General features: G+C 38.7%; 1 protein-coding gene across 1 annotated transcript; it reads right to left on the bottom strand.

The window, feature by feature from the left end:
- Positions 1 to 3,505: 3,505 nt before the first annotated feature.
- CDKAL1 (CDK5 regulatory subunit associated protein 1-like 1) lies at positions 3,506 to 16,183 on the bottom strand. Its single transcript, XM_009581989.1, has 6 exons — positions 16,017 to 16,183; positions 12,913 to 13,025; positions 11,605 to 11,686; positions 11,120 to 11,157; positions 4,063 to 4,124; positions 3,506 to 3,709 (listed from the first exon to the last, which is right to left on the bottom strand). Exons 1-6 carry the CDS (start codon positions 16,181 to 16,183, stop codon positions 3,506 to 3,508), a joined length of 666 nt encoding a protein of 221 aa, XP_009580284.1.
- Positions 16,184 to 18,269: the final 2,086 nt, after the last annotated feature.

Below are 18,269 nucleotides of genomic sequence, written 5' to 3'. Positions count from 1 at the left end.
CCAGAAGAGAGGAACAGGAAAGGTCAGAGATCCAGAGAACATGACCTATGAGAAAAGCTTTTAGGAATTAGGTCTATTTAGCGTAGACACAAGACGCCTATGGGGAAAAGTGGTAACAGCATTCAAGTATGTGAAAGGTTGCTATGAAGAAGAAAAGAATCAGATGTTCTCCATACCCACTAAAGAAAACACAGGCAGCTATAGGCTTGAACTGTGCTGAAAGATTTAGGTCACACATTCGGAAACACTTTTCAACCAGAAATGTAGTTAATCACCCAAAAGGGGTTATGAATTCTCCATCATTGGATGCTTTCGACAACCAGCTAAAACAAATGTCGGTGAACGACCAGCTCTGGGAAGGAAAGCTCAACCAGGCAGGTGCCTTTTGGCCTATGATCTACAACGGACTGCAGCAGTCTAAGAGGAGGCTCTGCCAGTCACGAACACAAACTTACAACCTACTCCCTACAGGTGGTCAGGGAAAACAATCTTACTTAAAATTCCTCTCCCAGTCCTTCTCTGCATCAGTTTACACCCCAGAAATAAACTCCTCTCCGTGTACCCGATGCCTGACCGCCTGCCAGCAGGTGAGCAGCTCACACTGCGGTGCTGTTAAGCTATGAGCATTTCTCCCCAACTCACTGAACAGCAGAGGTGAAGCTCACAGTCCCCTCCATTTAAATAAACTTCTGCCTCAGTAAAGTGAGGAACCACTGACAGCACTGAAAAGCTACGGCTGTAAATGAACTGTCGGCCACCTACAGAAGAAAATGCTGGTTTTCCTGCTCTGCTCTGTATTTGGAAAACCGTGGATAGACCAAAGACAATTTAGAAAACACATTAGTTTTCCAACAAGCTTTTTTTTTTTTCTCTTCTCTTTTCAGAAAGACACAAGTGTCACAGCAAAATAGTTTGTGGAGAAGCTCCTCTTTCCTCCCATAAGTTCCCTGGGTTTGGGGTTTTTTTTGTTTGGTTTTAAAAAAAAAAACTTAAACAATGACATTTTTCTCCTTTAATGAAAAATTCTGTTAGGGTTTTTCCTATTCTGCTGTAATGTTACAAAGAATATTTGGAACTGTTGAGAATATATCGATGTGACTGTCTCAGACTTAAACTTCTTAATTTTTTTATTTTCTAGTTAGTAGACTTCTAAAGCGTACTCTAGTTAATATTCTCCTTTCACACCACCGATCATAAGACTCAAACTTCTAGTTAAACAAATACTGGATGTTCAAATTTACCATCATCTGACCGTCTACATCTTTACATTCACAAAGGAAGATTAACATTTACCAATGGTAACTGACTTTTTCAAAGCATGATAAAGACAAACAGAAAAATGCCAACTCATAAACAAACAACAGAATTCCAAAAGTAAACTATCATTTAGGGAATCAATTACAAACAAGCACACTTTTACCCTTAAAGCCTGGCCAACAAAAGCTGAGGGTCTAAAACGCCTAATAAAATCAGCAGCCAAGTGATCTGTCTTCCATTAAATTGCAAGCCAGAAAACTCACTTCTCTATACACCAGTGTCTTGTACCAATCAACAGCAATTCAGTTTTGGCACGATTAACTCAAAGCCTATTTATAGTCATCCAAGACAAAGTTTCTGCTTTTCTGCTTAGTTTCTTTCTGTAAGCAAATTCCAAAGCCAGGGATTTGACACACAGGACAAACGCTAATGTCTTCCGCTTAAACAGATGAAGCCTCTTCCTCAGCCCCGACACTTAAGGTGTTATCTCCAACTGGTAGCACACAAATGCTACACGATTCACCGAAGTGCATACAAGCTTCAGGGACGTGCATTTCTGCAGACACATCGTACCCCAGCTAAGCATGACTGTTGTAAAGACGGCACCAGCCAAGCCAACTTAAGGTCCCCATGGGGGCTAGGCTGTTTGGTCACAGCATCTATCCCACTTTCCGCAAGTGTTTGAAATGAGCATAAAAATCACAGAAACTGGCTAGGATGAGGTTGAAATTTCCTAAGCACTGCAGAAGTAAGTTATGACAATATGAAACATTCTAAAACACAGTTTTATGATGCAATAAAGCCGCTTCTCTGCACCTCTGAGATGCAGAGCAGCTTATCACTTCTCTTAGGGTGAAAGGTATCTCTGCCTATAGTGTTGCCAAGACCAAATAATTACTGTTTCTGTGAAACATCAAGAGCCGGTGCACAACTTGCTTAATTTCAAAATAGGCTTTTGAGTGCAGCAATGCCACAGAGAAGAGCAGAAGGACCAAAGATCCAATGGTTATTCCATATTCGCCACCAGGAAGATACAAATAGCACGGGAGTCTGCTCCAGCTTTGCTTCAGACTGCAGCACGATGCCATTCCACTAACACGGAGCTCCTTCCCTGCAAACTCAAATGCTTCCCAGTGCTCAGCTCTACTGCTCCCAACATGTACAAGGGACAGATTGCCCTTTGACAACTTGCTTATCTCCACTATTTTAAACATCATTCACAATAAAAGATTTTACAGAACTAAATTTAAAAAATATTTAGCTGAAAAAATGAAAAATTTATACAACCCAGAAGTTCCTGAAGATAAGCTCAAGAAAATTATATATGCTCACCAATGGCAAATACAAAAAAAAAAAAGTATTTGCACAAACCCTAAGTTAACCATACAAAATTCACAAGCTAAATATGTAGCTAGGTCTCACCCACATTCAACTTAGGATGTTAGTTAACAGCAAGTGGCACTTTCTCTCAAAAAACACATTAAATCAGATCTGTACATTGTTTAGAATTTGCTTGAACAAATGGAAAACCTAGTTTTGGAAACTTAGGATAGCACTGCACTAATGACAATAGTTACCATCTACCTGACTCAAAAAGCTGTAACAATTAAATACTGATGTCCAACCTGAACACCATCTGCCTTTACACTATTAGGTAAACTCATGGTTTTCCTTATGCTGTAGTCATGCATTTCAACAGATAGCATCTGTTCAGCAGTCCTTACAATTTTCAATGTCTTGGTGTAATACTCACTGTAAGACAGTCCACATAGGATTATTAAAATAAAACAAAAATTTAAAATCATTCCTAAATGAAGATAAGCAGAGGGGGCATATTGATCGTTATAAGCAAAATAATCCTCAATTAATGTTTCAAAGAGAAGTCCTCATATAAATTAAACCAACCTCCCCAGACCAACATGAAGCAGAAAGGGGCTTCTACGTGGATTAGTTCCTCAAAAAAGTGAATTTAGCAATTATACTTTATGAATCTCAAACCCATAACACAGACTCTTTGGAAGGGGAACTAATGAGTCCAACACAAAACCTAACTTAAGCTAGAAAGTGGTAACTCTCAGACAAAACAGAAGTACGAAACACAGACCTTCCTAATATCCAATAGCAAATTCGCCAACTAAATGGACATAAGATCAGAATGATAGCAAATAATTTAAATTGAAGCCGATTTAACTAAATGCACATGACTGCACTTCCCATTTCACTAATAATCCCGTATCCCTGAATTAAATCAGTAATACAGCTCAACAGTAACGAAGAGGCTAAGCGCCCCCCTGACTGACAGGGAGCCGGAGCGCTCCCCAAGCAGGGCAGTGAGCAGCAGTGCCCCAGCCCAGCGCTCATTAGCCAAGGCTGCCGCCTGCGGGCTCCTACCCACGCAGCACCGAGCCTCAGCCCGGAAGGTGCAGGGCTTTTGCATGTAAACCGTCTTCAGCTGAAAAAGTTACAAATCTAAACTACTTCATACATTACCATATCCTGGGGGTTTTTTTGGGTGACTACGGTAAAACTGTAAAACATTTTTATAGAAAGAAATCAGAAGGGTACGTCTGAACTTGCTCATGCCAACCAGGCCTGGGGAGACAATGCTGTACCATAAAAAGAAAAAAAAAAAAAAAAAGAGGAAAAAGGCATAAATGAAAAGCACAGACTATCTAAGACAGCAACAGATACACTCCAAGGATGGGACAGGACTCTCGAAGAGATGAAAAATATCTACATGCGTTTTTACTTGTTTCCTCAGTGACAGGACCTGTTTTTACACCTGGGAGTCACGGAAACACTTACCAGGCTTACACGAACATAACCCAAGTAGGCAATGAAGACAGAAATAGAAATTACACTCAGCTCTGTTAGGCAGGGGAAAAAAAAAAAAAGAGAAAGAAGTACTTTATTTGCTCCCATCAATGAAGAAAACCACCAAAACCAATTTATGCCTCTTATCTCTTTAATGAACTTCTACTGTCTCCAGCCAGCCTCCATAATCACATGGCAGTCTTGTCTCCTAACATACCGTCAGGCCTGACAGAAAGAGAATTATAGGTTAACACTCTGTATTTGGAGACAAAGCACAGTTCAAAATCAATTCTGCTATATTCAAAATTCTTACCAACAAGAAGCCAGAAACTAACTCACTTAGGCTTTCCTTGCCTCCGTAGAGTAACATAAAGCAATAGCAGATCACACACGCACAGGCACCCACACTGCAATTGTCAAAAAAGCATTCCCAAAGTATATTAAAAGCATTTTAATGCAAAGTTGCACAGCAAAGGCTGACCATGGCAAGTTTAGAGTACTTCGCCCTAATCAGCAATTTCTCAAAAACAAGGAACTCACCGCTAAGCTTCATCTTTCCTAGCAAATGAAACTGTAGCCAAATTACAGCAAAAGCCTGCAGTAAACGTTAACCCTGCTCCACTATTCCCCAGTCACCTAGGGTAACAAGCAGGTCTTTTTCAGGTGCTCCTACAAATGCTCTGATCAAAACATGATCTTGCTCCTACCTCTGAGAGTACATGGTCAAAAATCTCTTCAGGTTATAAAAATCTGGCCTGTTCTCCCCCTATCTTTTATAAATCTACTATAAATTATTACTTGTAGCACAAAGAACCACGTGAAACTAATGTCTCAGTAGAGCACCCTGCAAAGCTCTACATCACCTGTATGTCTATGTTGAACTCGCTTCATCACTGCTCTTTATGCTTCATTTGCTGATTGCTTAACCATCTACTACAGGGACACATTCCAGATACGAGGTTGAAATGAAGTTGAAATTTACCTTTCATGGTTCAATCCTTTTCAAACTCATTCTTCTGGATTATATGAAGTTCAGCATTGCCAGAACTAAACCCTATTGCACAACCACTAGAGCATGCAGCCCATTGCTTTGCCACTAGAATTAACCCTAAACATGTATGCATGCTTACATTTACCTATGTAATCTCTCTACAAGTGTCTTTGAAGATACTGTGCATGTAGGATTTGTTTAGGCTCTCAGACCTGCTCCCAACTTTCAGTTGCCAGGTCTGTGACTGTGAAAGAAAAACACTAAAAGGAAAAAAAAAAAATCAATTTAATTTAGATGGACTGTGAAATAGATGATTTTAAGTGAGATAAAGTAAACAGTACACACTTGTCAGATCAAGCTCTAACGGCAGTGATACAGGAAGCAGTTATAACAGGAAAACACATACTAGTTCTTTCTAATTCCCCCATAAACAGGGGAAACATTTCCCAGTTTGAGAATTAGAGGAGGTCTATCGTGTAACGGAGACAACATCCTCAAAGCTAGATACTCCACTTAACAGCAAGTTGCCTAACAGGAATAAGAAGTCGATGCTGAGGAAGCTGAGGTAGGAAAAACTCACCGCAAAGAGGTTGTGTATCTTGCACTGTGCTAGAAGTCAGAGGTGATAAGTAACAGAACTCTAGCCACACACACTAGGAAGTTTTAAAGGGAACACAGAAGCAGTAATACAGTAATATATAGCTGCCAAAACCACAATGATACATTAGTTTAGAGAGACCTGGGGAACATGCACTGCTGCAGATGAGTCACGGCATGATGTTGTATTAGCTGTACACTGCAAGAAAGCACCCCAACAATATCCAGACCCATCATCCCACTCATTGCCTTATAGGACACTTCAGGCTGCACCAGGAATACCTGTATTCCTCCCAAAGAACTGTGAAATCTTGATCATCTACATTTGTGCAATCTCATCTGTTCCATCCCATGAATATCACCTTTCATTTTTCCTTTATGTCCCATTCCACCCTCTCTCCTGATACTCTTAACCATTTCAGCACAAAAGCTTCAGATTCTAACAGATGACAAGAGTTCTTGTATCTCCTTGGAAGATGGTTCTTGATATGTCCAACTGTAACAATTATGTCAGCAGCAGTGAAAGAATGAGACTAAACATAATGAAAACCACCACACCCACATCCCAAGCATTCACATACTAACTGTGCATGACAGAGCAGGGTTTTCAGGCCAGAGTACCAAGAACCAAAACACAAAGCAAACTTGTGCAAGCAGCAACTTAGACCTTCTGAAAGCAGGAGACCGTATCACTGGAACTGTTAAGACAATTATCTCACTTTAACAACAGGTACAGAAATAAGTTACTTTACTGCCTCTCTCAGTATCAACAACCAAAAGCTTTTACATCCAGATTATCAATCAGTTTGAATCTGAAAAAGAAATCTGTTGCAGGAGTAGTTATGCAGGTGTGTAAGGTTAGCAAAAATCATACAGCATTGTGATTCTACAAATTATAGGTAACGGGGGAATTCTTCAGCAAGGGTACAAAACACCACAGGATTTACACCTCGGTTCACTTTTCTCCATTGCTTAGCTGCTTCACAGAGAATGACAGTTTCATGACTGCAGTGTTGTCAGAGAAAACAGAAATGGCTCTCATCACCAGGAAAGTAGTTTGGGTTATTTTGTGTACTTAAACCTCCCTCCGCCCCCAGCCCCCCCCCAAAAAAGATATTGTAAAGTATCTTTTTTTCTAAATTGGCCTTCCAATCACAACCACTCGAAAAGTACAAATCTAAAAGCAAAGACTAAACTTGAATTCTCTGATTGATAAGGCTAAATATCAAGCACTTAATGAGCAGCTAATAAAGATTTGTCTTTTAGCTTAAAAAAGAATATTAAAAATATCTCACAATGAGGATAGCTCATAGCACCCCCAAAACTACACAGTAATCACTACCATTTGTTTTACATGATACTTATGAAGCAACAGAGAAGTACTATAAGCAGGGCAGAGACAGAAAAATGGAAAGACCGCCTGCTGATTCTGAGCAACTAAAAGCATACACTAGAAACCAGCAGAAACTTTAGTGAAAATATTTCATCAACCACTACACAGGCTGCAGAGAGTTAATTTTATGTCAACAAATGTATAGCATACAGTAACCTGTTCAAGAGATCTCTACTTTAGGACAACAAAATCAATCAAAATCTAAAATTATTATAATTTTATTGTGCAGTAGAAAAGTACTTTTAAAACAACACTTAAAACAAAGTACCAGATTCTGAATTGTGATTCAGGAACCAAGAGTCAATACCTATACAATCTTAGTCATTTTCTTTATTTTCCACTTGGACGAATAAAATGTACACTGCAGCACACTTTGCTGTATCTGTATGGGGATGGCCAAATGGGTTAGGCAACACAATAACAGTAGGCAATGCCTTTGAACGCTGAAGTCTTGTATTAGTTTGTAGCACCTCATCTGCTTTTTCCACAGAAGACTAAGCATGTTTCCTTTTACATCTGTCTTCTTTTCAACATGAAGTACTAGGTAGATCAAAACATTTGTTCTTCCTTGTCTTCTTCCTTCTTCTACCCAAATTTACTGTTTCAGCAGATAGACAGTCTTAAGGATACCTCAGCAATATCCACTGGTAAACAAAACTGACAAGCGTTTAGAAAATTAACAAGTAGAAGAGGCAATAAAAACCAAAGAATTTCTTTAACAGTATTTCAAAATCTTATTTTACATATGCTTTAGAGAAATATGTAAGTTCTCTGCACAGTACATTTCAGATAGGACATATAACATGGACTATAAACATTAAGCTTCAACAGAAACTGGCAAGTCTCACCAACAAATACCATAATCATAATAATGGAGTGAGCTCTTTAAGAACTACAGGAAGGAACCCATGAAAAATACAGCATCTTTCCATCCAACAAACTTGCAGACAAATTGCACGAGATAGTAAAAAGGATGCCTGAACAAAGACTAGTCTAAAACTGCAGAAGTAAAACTGTGCATCTATAATATAACCTAGTTTCTATATGCTAAATCAAAGCCAAGCCCACTGAATTAGCAACAAAAATCCCACCCCTTGTTGCTTCTGGAATCCCATACTATAGGAGGAAAAAAGTTCCATGCTAGCATTTATTTCTAAAATAAATAAATAAAAATGTAGTGCAGATAAGCTGTTAGTGGTTTACTTTTGCTGAATGTTTGTTAATAACAGTTTTTATTTCCTCTTCACAAAAGGAAAAGTTACTGTTCATTCTTCTGGTATTTTTAAGTCATTAGTAATGTCTTTCCCGCCCCCAGCATGTTTTACAATGACTGAGGAGGGAATGCTTTGGACCTGAGCAGCCTCAAGACAATAGCAATTATCACAAAATAACAAGCTTGATCCATCAAATGCATTCAAGAAGGCTGGGCCAAAAACCATTCATTCCACAGAACCAGAAACCTATAGAGGCCAACAAATGCTAATACCACTACTGGACTCAGAAGTCAATTCCTTCTATGTCTGACTATACATGCTTGGTTCCATTTTTCAGAGAGAAAGTACTGTTAAGTGGCACACATACTGAATTCCCTTCCCAAAAACAAACACCTGATTCACAGTATTTGAGAGCTCCCAGCTCGCCCGCTTCCTCTTTTTCACAGTAGGCATTACTTGTCTGTACAGTGAGAGTTTCTTCCTCCAGGGTGCATCTCAAAGGGAGCACTCTAGTAGGTCTGCAGGCATATCTAAACTATACAGCGAGTCATGCTGCCAAGAAACCAAAACCAGTTTTAGAACCAGTAAAGCCACCATCAGCTACACTGTTTTCAGAACATGAACAAGTACCATGGTACAGCCCTACACTGATACCAGCTGGTCCACACATTTCTGTGTGGCTCAGACTAACAAAGGAGCTTCGTGTTCCCACAGGATGGTATGCAAGATTTGTTCAGAATACTGCCTACCTTCACATTGTAAAAGCAGGTACAAAAATAGATTCAGCTCTTCTGCTGGTTTCCCTCTGCCTTTTTTTAAGCTGATGCAGTTCCTGATTTTTAATCAGTATTGCTGTTATTGCAATATCGGTATATTGCCGATTCACACTGCGCTCTCTCCCCAGAAAGAGATAGTCTTTGCTGTGAAAAATTGTAGCACAGCCCTCAGTTTTCACCTTTGGATATAGCCACTCCTGAAAGCAACAAAGAGTGCTTGTACAGAAAGAATATTTTTGAAACAGATGAAAGGCAAGGAAGGAAAAAAAAAAAAAAGAAAAAAAAAAAGACGACTTCTGCATCTCCTGAACAGAGTTCAAATCAAGAACAGGGTAGAGTCTATGCAGTAAATGGGGATAAGGAATAGAATCAGAATAAGATTTTTGCAACAAGTCATAAAAATTTATTTCTATAATTAGAAGACACCATTATATCAATGTTCAGTTTCAGCTAAGTCAACTTGTAAGGCAGGTTGCATTGTTACAACTTCTAGCTAGCAACAAAAGTCTGTCTGATGCTGCTTTTCTTCCTTCTATTTTTTTTCAATCTTTCAATTAGATAGAAGACACTAGAAACAGTGCTTGACCATTTCCCTTACAAAGGCGCAAGAACTGCAAGTAAAGGTCCCACTTTATTTCCTAGAACCAGAACTTTATTCCAACATCTCTTCAATAAGTGTTGTTGACTCAAAAGCTTAGGAACATGTAGGAAACAGGCTAATCAAAACACTTCTATTTAAGTAATAGTTGTCAAAGATGCTGTGACAACAGGTAGTCTTTCACCTTAGTGGATATTTGCATATTTTGCTCAAATTTGTAACAAGTTTTACATTAAACTAACAAATTCCAGCAACAGAGGCATTGATTTAGAAATCAGCTCTTGCAAAATGTTTTTGTTATTTTTTTGCATGGTGTAAACAATGCTAGTTTAATTTCAAGGAATGTTTGAAATTTGAATTATGTTAAGCAATACTTACTAACTACTTCACTGTATAGAACAAAAAGAGATTAAATCCCTTCTTGACATTCTATCTGAACTCCCCAGATGACTTACTATAAAAAAAATAACATGCTTTCTTAAAAAGGGATTGACAAGAGATACTCAAGAAATGTTGGGAAACTTTCTATATTGGCATTTCCTCTACAGAAGGATGGACAGCATGAGCAATAAGTTATGCACTGGATGCTAAAAATCTTAACTGCCACTTTTTCAAGAGCAAGACTCTATTGTCTTTTGTCTCACTGCACACCTTTGACAAGTGAGTGACTCCATTTTCTCTGCACCCTCCTACTGGATCTTGCTGTCTGCAACTAGGATCTTCCATGAGCCTTCTTAAGGCTGAAGAAACCCAGTCTTCCCAGTCTCTCCTCATATACCGTGTGCTCCCTAACCATCTTGGTAGCCCTCCACTGGCCTCACTCCACTACATCAATCTCTCTCTTTTGCTGGGGAGCCCAAAACTGGGCCCAAGCTGAATCACTGGACACAGCACTCCAAACACTGTCTCACAAGTACCACAAAGAGCTGAAGGATCACTTTCCCACAGCAGCTGGCTACACCCTTGCTAACACAGCCCAGGATGCAGTTTGCCTTTTTTGCTACAAGAGGACGTTGCTGACTCAGGTTCAACTTCTTGTCTAACCTCAACCACAAAATCTTCTTCTGCAAAGCTGCTTTCTAATCAGTCTGCCCACCCCCACTTTTACGAATAGCTGGGGTTATGCCAACCCTAGGATTTTGCATTTGCCTTTGCTAAATGTCGTATGGTTTCTGCTAGCCCTTTTTCTAGTCTGTTAAGGTCCCTCTGAACCACAGCACGAGTTTCCAGCCTATCAACCTCTTCCCCCAGTTTGGCTTAGTCTACAAACTTGCTGAAGGTACATTACATCCTGTCTTCCAAGTCCATTAAAGACATTAAATAGATCAGTCCTAGTGTGAAACCCTGAGAGACATTATCAGTAATCCAAGCAGTAATAGAGCACTTTCATACGCACTTGTCGCCAGAAGCATCACTACATTGAGCAGAAAGGCAGTTGCCCTCTTCACCACCTCATATGCTCACATACAGCTACCATACTTGCAATACTTGCACTCAGTTCCAGCTTCATTAACAGCCTATAAAGAACATTCAACAGACGGATTTGTAAAAATTTACTTTTGCCAGAATTTGTAGCCAATATTTTTGTTCTGTTGAACAGAGGTCCTTAAATATATCAGCTTAAAAAGAAGTTACCAAATTTCACAAAGAAAAAACCACACTAATTTCTGCCTATCACCTCAGCATTGGGGTTTGTTTGCTTGATTTATTATATGTATATTCATACACACAAATAAATTAAATCAAGACATCAATTTAATAATGACCAGAAACTAGCAGTCAATTTCATATACAGTTACCAAAATTACTCTGTAGGTATTCCTGTCCCAGCTACTACAACTTTTATTCAGTTTTTAGTTCTCAGTTTCAGATTCTAGATGTAGACATTTCTACTCTAAAGTTATGAACGAAGGTATCAAAAATTTTAGGTAGTTCCTTCCTTTGCTGAACTCCATCCTTCCTACATTTCTCCCAATAAAATTCCAAAAGCACAGGACAGCCATCCAAATCTTGACAAGCCAGAAGTAGCTTCTGGAACACCATGCACTACAGAAATTAAGATAAAGAGAAGTTAAATTTAAGAAAGCCATAACAAGGCAAAACTGAGAACTCATTTGTAGTCTTACACAAACAGCTTTTTGGGCCAGTTTTTTGGACCAGAATTCCACTTGTCTGTGAAAAGAGCATTACCTACTCCAGAGTTGAACTACTAATGAAAGAATCACCTGGGTTCCCTAAAATAGTTCAGTACTTGAATAATTCAGTATCTAGTTTCTACTTAAGATAAATACAGAAAGATCAACTGCAAAAAAGGAAAATTAGATGTAACCGTTGAATGATATCATGAGATGTTCAAGCAAAGAAACAAGCATTTTGTGAAATCAGGAATAAAATACTTCTAGCAAAATATCAGGAAAGACAACTTCGCAGTCTTTCAGTACAAGCAGGATGCAAGTTTAAATGCAAGACACACTAAAACATGAATTAATGAATAAAATTTAAATTTTTATTTTGGCTAGTCTAGTCATAAGCTACACAAAAGTATTTAGATAATAATTTTCCATTGAAGCACGACATCAATCTAGTTTTCAGCTTTCCACAGCTTTTCTTTCAACTCGTTTTGCATTAAGGAGATGAAATGTGGCCAGCACAACCACAAGTTTAGGGTTTTTTGTTTAGGGTTGGGGAGAGGTGGAACAAGATGACGGGGAGTATTTTAAAGTATTTGAAGGAAAGGAGAAATAGCATTTTCAGCTTTTTTGAATGTACAAAATACAATCCTATATGATCCCACCTCCATCATACTGATTGTCCCTCCCGAAACAAAGGATCATTCACATGTAGTTCAAATCTGCTCAAGCAGCAAACACACACATCACTAAGTGACAACACACTTCCTTCCTCTCTCTCTTGGGTTTCACCAATTACAATCAGACAACCAGATAGATTCTGTCCCAGAATTAAATCTTTCTCTTCCACTCTTATGAAAACTTTTCAATTAAGTTTAGCAAGCAAAATGCCCACAAAAGGCACTGCATGACATCTGTTAGATGGCTGGCCTGTCAGGAAAACCTAACCATTTTGAAAGCACTCATCTTGTAATCATTCTGCTTAATCCCAGGAAAACACTACTTCCTCACCTTCAAATCATAAAGAGATCAAAGGGGGACTTAAAAAAAGGTAATTAAGACTAAAAGCATTTGATGACAGCTTGACAGGTCTGAACATTCAGCCAAAAAAAATGAATTATGCAACTTGTCTGATATTGTTACCTGTAATTTTGTATCCATATGCAGCCAGCTGTCCAGCCATATATTCACCATCCGAATTATTGTGAGAACACCCCCACGTACGAATCCAGATTTTCTGAGCACCAGGAATAATACTGTTAAGTAAAAAAAGAATGAAAAAGGCAAGTTAAAAGATGAACAAGCTTCCCCTTTAAGCCCACTGAACAGACTCAATTAATTGTAATTCCCCAAATATAAAATAAACAACACAAACTGTAACAACTCCAAAACAGCTAGGGAAGAACATCATGATTATGTGATTTTTGTGTAGTGGGTATTAGGTCTGGCTGCATGGAGTTAACTTTCTCCACAGAAACCCACATGGTGCTGTGTTTTGCATTTGTGACTAAAACAGTGTTGATAACACACCTGTGTTATATCTATTGCTGAACAGTGCTTGCACAGCACCAAAACCTTCTGTTTCCCACTGTGTTCCATGCTGCTCCAACCAGGCTGGAGATAGACAACACGTTTGGAGGGAACACAGACAGAATAGCTGACCCAAATTGGACAAAAGGATGATCCATACCAGATGACATCATGCTCAGCAGTAAAAACTGGGGGTTTGGTCTTTCCAAACTAGCCATTGTTATGAGACTGGTTGGGCATCAGTCTGCTTGTGGGAGGTGATGAGTGACTGCTTTTGCATCACTTGTTTTTTTTTTCCTTACTCTTCCCTTCACTTAAGCTGTCTTTATCTCAACCCACAAGTTTTCTCGCTTTTGCTCTTCCAATTCTCTCCCCCAAACTACGGGGAGGAGGGGAGAGCAGGTGGCTGGGTGCCTGCTCAGTTGTCGGCCAGGGTCAGTCCACCACAAGTGGCAAGAAAAGAGTTTAAAAATGGAGAAGGTACAAGAGCTGTAGGATAAGAAGAGATTCAGTACACTGCAGTTAAGTTTAAAAAAAAGCAACAAACAAGTAACTTTCTGAAAATTATCATGCCATTTAATAAGTGACCTTCAAGTGACTGCACTGAAATAAGGCTGCCAGCAAACAAACTGTTAGAGCTAAACTGCAACCTTTTGATAATATGGCACCCGTTGATGGTAGGTCCCTCCATACAAGCCATCTTTATAAAATCTTAACTTAAGTCTGCCACCAGCCACACCAACATCTGAAAGCTCATATCCCAATCTTTCTGGGCTACAGACGCAGCGTGGCAGATCTGCACCATGGAGCTAGCACACACAATGGTTTAAGAACCAACAAAAAATTCTGCAGGAAACTCTCACTGAAACTCCTCAGATAACTGTGCCAATGAACTAAAGATGCTAGCACAGAAATGACAAACATTCTGGAACACAATCCTTTGCCCTGCCCATATCTTTTTTTTCTCCCCCCATGCCTCTTTTTTTAAAGATACTTCCCCTAGCTAGAAATAGAAATTCGTTGATGGAAGATTAATGATCACTAAGTAGACATGTGCAACACACGTTGCACATGTACAATGTATTTAGACTTCCTACTGTCTAAACAACATACATTCAATGTGCTTTCTTGGGCCCAAAACACTAAAATACAGCCTGTTAGATAATATAGAGTACACAAATACTTAGGAGAATGGAGTGCTAGTGTGAAGTATCTATAGACCACCAGTTCAGCTGTACATACACTCCTGGCAGAATGGGGTCAATGCACTTTCACGGGGCTTCACATAAAGGTGCATTGTTATGCTTATAAAAATCTCTTTTGAGCACTAAGGAAAAAACAAAATTGAGTTTTGTGTGCATTCCAGACATACTTTACTTTCATCTTTATAATGCAGTGAAATTTTATCCACCAGCTTGAAATTAATGGGGGGAAAAAAAAAAAAACACCACAAAATCCAGATCTCTGAACTGCAGTAGAAACTAGAATCAATAACTGAGTTTACCTATAGTTTAATCAATTCCACTGCAGCAGAAAGTTGTTTCTGTTCTTATGGGAATCACAAGAAGGAAAAATGCAAAGATACGTTCCGTAGTTATTGCATACTATTTCCACGGAAATAAAACAGTAAGTTCAAAAGAAGTTTCACTATATCACTTGTACATACATACATCACTTGATGCACATACAAGAAGTACAGCCTTTGGAAATCCCCAGGTTCCAGAAACTAGGTGGAAAGACTGAAGCAAGGAAGATGTACCCTTGGTGGAAGAGGATCAGGTCAGGGAATACTTCAGCAAACTGAACATACATAAGTCGCTGGGCCCTGATGGGATGCACCCACAAGAGAGATATGGACATACCGGAGACAGTCCAACAAAGGGCCATGAAGATGATTAAAGGACTGGAGCATCTCTCATAAGAGGAGAGGCTGAGAGAGCTGGGACTGTTCAGCCTGGAGAAGAGAAGGCTCAGGGGGATCTTATCAATGTATATAAAAACCTGAAAGGAGGGGACAAAGAGGACAGAGCCAGGCTCTTTTCAGTGGTACCCAATGACAGGATCAGAGGCAACGGGCACAAACTGAAACACAGGAGTTTCCCTCTGAACATTAGGAAACACTTTTTCGCTGTGAGGGTGACTAAGCACTGGCACAGGTTGCCCATGGAGGTTGTGGAGTCTCCCTCTTTAGAGATATTCAAAAACTATCTAGGCATGGTCCTGGTCAGCTGGTTCTAGGGGGTTGAGCAGAAGGTTTGGACAAGATGACGTCCAGAGGTCCCTTCCAAACTCAACCCTTTTGTGATTCTCAGAATTTTGTTTATATTTCTCATTCCAGATGTCAAAAGGCTACTCCAGGACTGCATTTGGAAGAGCTCAGCTTCTATTTAGGTAATTAAGGTGAAGCATACAATTTTTCAGAAATGTTTTACACATAAAAGCTTAAGTAACAGGAACAATTTTTCCAGTCTGATTACTCCATTAATCAGTATCTCAGTCATAAGCAAGTTCTACAGAAAGTTTGTCTAGGACAAGAAATTTGCTTAGGATTTTTTATTCATTACCACTACATTTTATAAACACTATTTTACTCATTTTTATCTTGTATTCAGATTTTACATTATGAGATAACGAGAACTCCCACCATATTTTTAGAAGATGACGGTGCACACAAGATACAAGAAAAGCAACAAGTTAGGGCTGATGGAAGAATTTACCTGTCACTTGGGGGATCATCATCTGTCTGAATATTTTTTTGTGAATTGCGTTTTCGCACTTTTGGAAAAACATTCTTTCTTACAAACTGCCGATCATTTGGTTTCAAATCTTCTGCTGACACAATATCTTCAATATCTTCAAGCACTGCATCACAGGCAGCAGGCATCTTCAAGAAGCATTAGAGAAGACTGGTATTAGCAAGCATTTGAATACAAAACCAAGGTCTAGTATCTACTGCGAATGTTCTCGTAAAGAAAAGTCAAGATATATTTCTACATACACCTGCAATATATCATACGTATGAGGGATATTGAGCACACAAAAACAATCAACTATCTAGAGATATTTCCTGATGCCCTCTTCCCCTGAGATCTCAAACACAGGCAGGGAGAAAGCCACAAATGATATAGATTTTTTTTTTTTTTTTTAAATAAGCTGTACCTTGTCATCTTCTAATTCAAAAACCCTGCACTTCCTCTGACATGACATATCCAAGACACAAACACTCTTAATCATGTCAGGCATCATAGTGAAGTAATGAGGTTGTGTTATGTGACAGATACGCTTCCACTCACATCACAGGAGAAGAATGAAAGATACAGCATTCAAGTGCCTGCTTCAGAAGCTGTTCTGGCTCTTCTATTTGTGTGCCGAAAACAGGTGCACAGTATTTCAATATGTCTTCATAGTCCTTCTGAAAACAAACCAAACTATTCCTAGAATTCCTGATCCCACAGGCGTTTCATTTTAATTACTTCATTCATCAGGACAGCAAAATAAAAATTCCCGTCCTCAGGTCCAAGATGTTAAACATCTAGACCTAGCTAGATTAAAGTAGCTAGATTATCATCTGACTCGTATAATATAACAGAAGACCATTAAAATCTAATTATATTTGCCACAAGAAAGTAAATATATATGCATATATATCCCCCAGCAGATCTCAAGATCCAGACCAGTTTTCAGGAAAGGAAAAAATAAGAGTTATTTGCTAAAGGAGCCTATAAAAAAAAAGTTACTGCATTAATTACATGCCCCACACTGTGCTGTGTGTAATTCTTAATCAGAATAAAGTCTGATTTAACATTGGAAACTTGGTTTTGTACATGTCTCAACAGTTTACTAAGGAAATCACACAAGGGCATTTCACAGAGTTACAGGGAAAATACAACACTTTCCTAACTGACAGTGAAGAACAAAACAAACAGGGCTTTAATTTCTTTAAAATCAGATTTCAGGAACAGAAAATTCAGGCTGCTGGGGTACAAAATACTTTAAGATGTTGCAATTAAATTATTCAAGAACATAAGAAGTTAAACACCTGTGCATTTTCCCAGTGTAAGTCCTTCAGTCAATCTTGCAAAATATACTTCAAAATAAAACTTCATATAACCTGAACCATCACACATCTGCATTTAACTTAAAAAGGAATATAATGATGTCACAAAGAGGATGCATCGGACAAAGGTATTTAAGCATTTAGCGTTCTTCTAGATCAAAAATCCCAGGATCTACAAAAAACGCAGCAAAGGATGAACAACAATAAAAAGCTATGAAAAGTCTAGCAATAAAGAATATTGGGGGAGGGAGGTGACATCCCCTACACTAGTTTATACCACTAACAGTATGTACAAATAGGTAAAGTTATCAACTCAATACAAGGAAGGAAAAAAAAAAGGTTTTCACTTGTTTTTCTCTCTTCCAGAAAAATATCTGATATAATGGAGCAGCTGGCAAAACAAATAAGCTTAGTTTATTTCAGTGGTCCACAAAAGAAAGAATACAGCCAAAATAAAATTCATACCTTTTTAAGCAAGGTCTAAATCCTCTTGGATAATAATCCTGGGGAAAAAAAGAAAAAAGACGTGGCATGAACAAGCAGAACTAGCAGACAGAAACCATGAGTTCATGTTATTGTCCAACAAGCATTCGTCCTCCCTTTACAAAAATATGTTTCTTGCTCAGTTTGACCTTGTTAAGACTGGGTACACATGCTGACTGGCTGACAAGGTGGAACAGTAGCCATATTTTCCCTGTCCTTCCCTGAGCAGAGGCAGTAATCTTTTTGTCTTTCTTTTATAGAGTCTTTTTTGTCAAAGTCCAATGTATTTAAGTTCTTCCAGACCTCCTCCAGATTTCTGTCTTCAATCAGGAGTTTAAAATTTTGAATGAAAGAAGGGAAAAAGATTAACACTAAATTTTAGCTAAAGACATTCCCAACTTTTTTTTAATTGTCAACACAGTAAAGTTTT

This window comes from Fulmarus glacialis, unplaced genomic scaffold, assembly GCF_000690835.1.
Source record: "Fulmarus glacialis isolate BGI_N327 unplaced genomic scaffold, ASM69083v1 scaffold13407, whole genome shotgun sequence".
Classification (NCBI taxonomy): domain Eukaryota; kingdom Metazoa; phylum Chordata; class Aves; order Procellariiformes; family Procellariidae; genus Fulmarus; species Fulmarus glacialis.
This window is presented reverse-complemented; position numbering and strand designations above follow the sequence as displayed.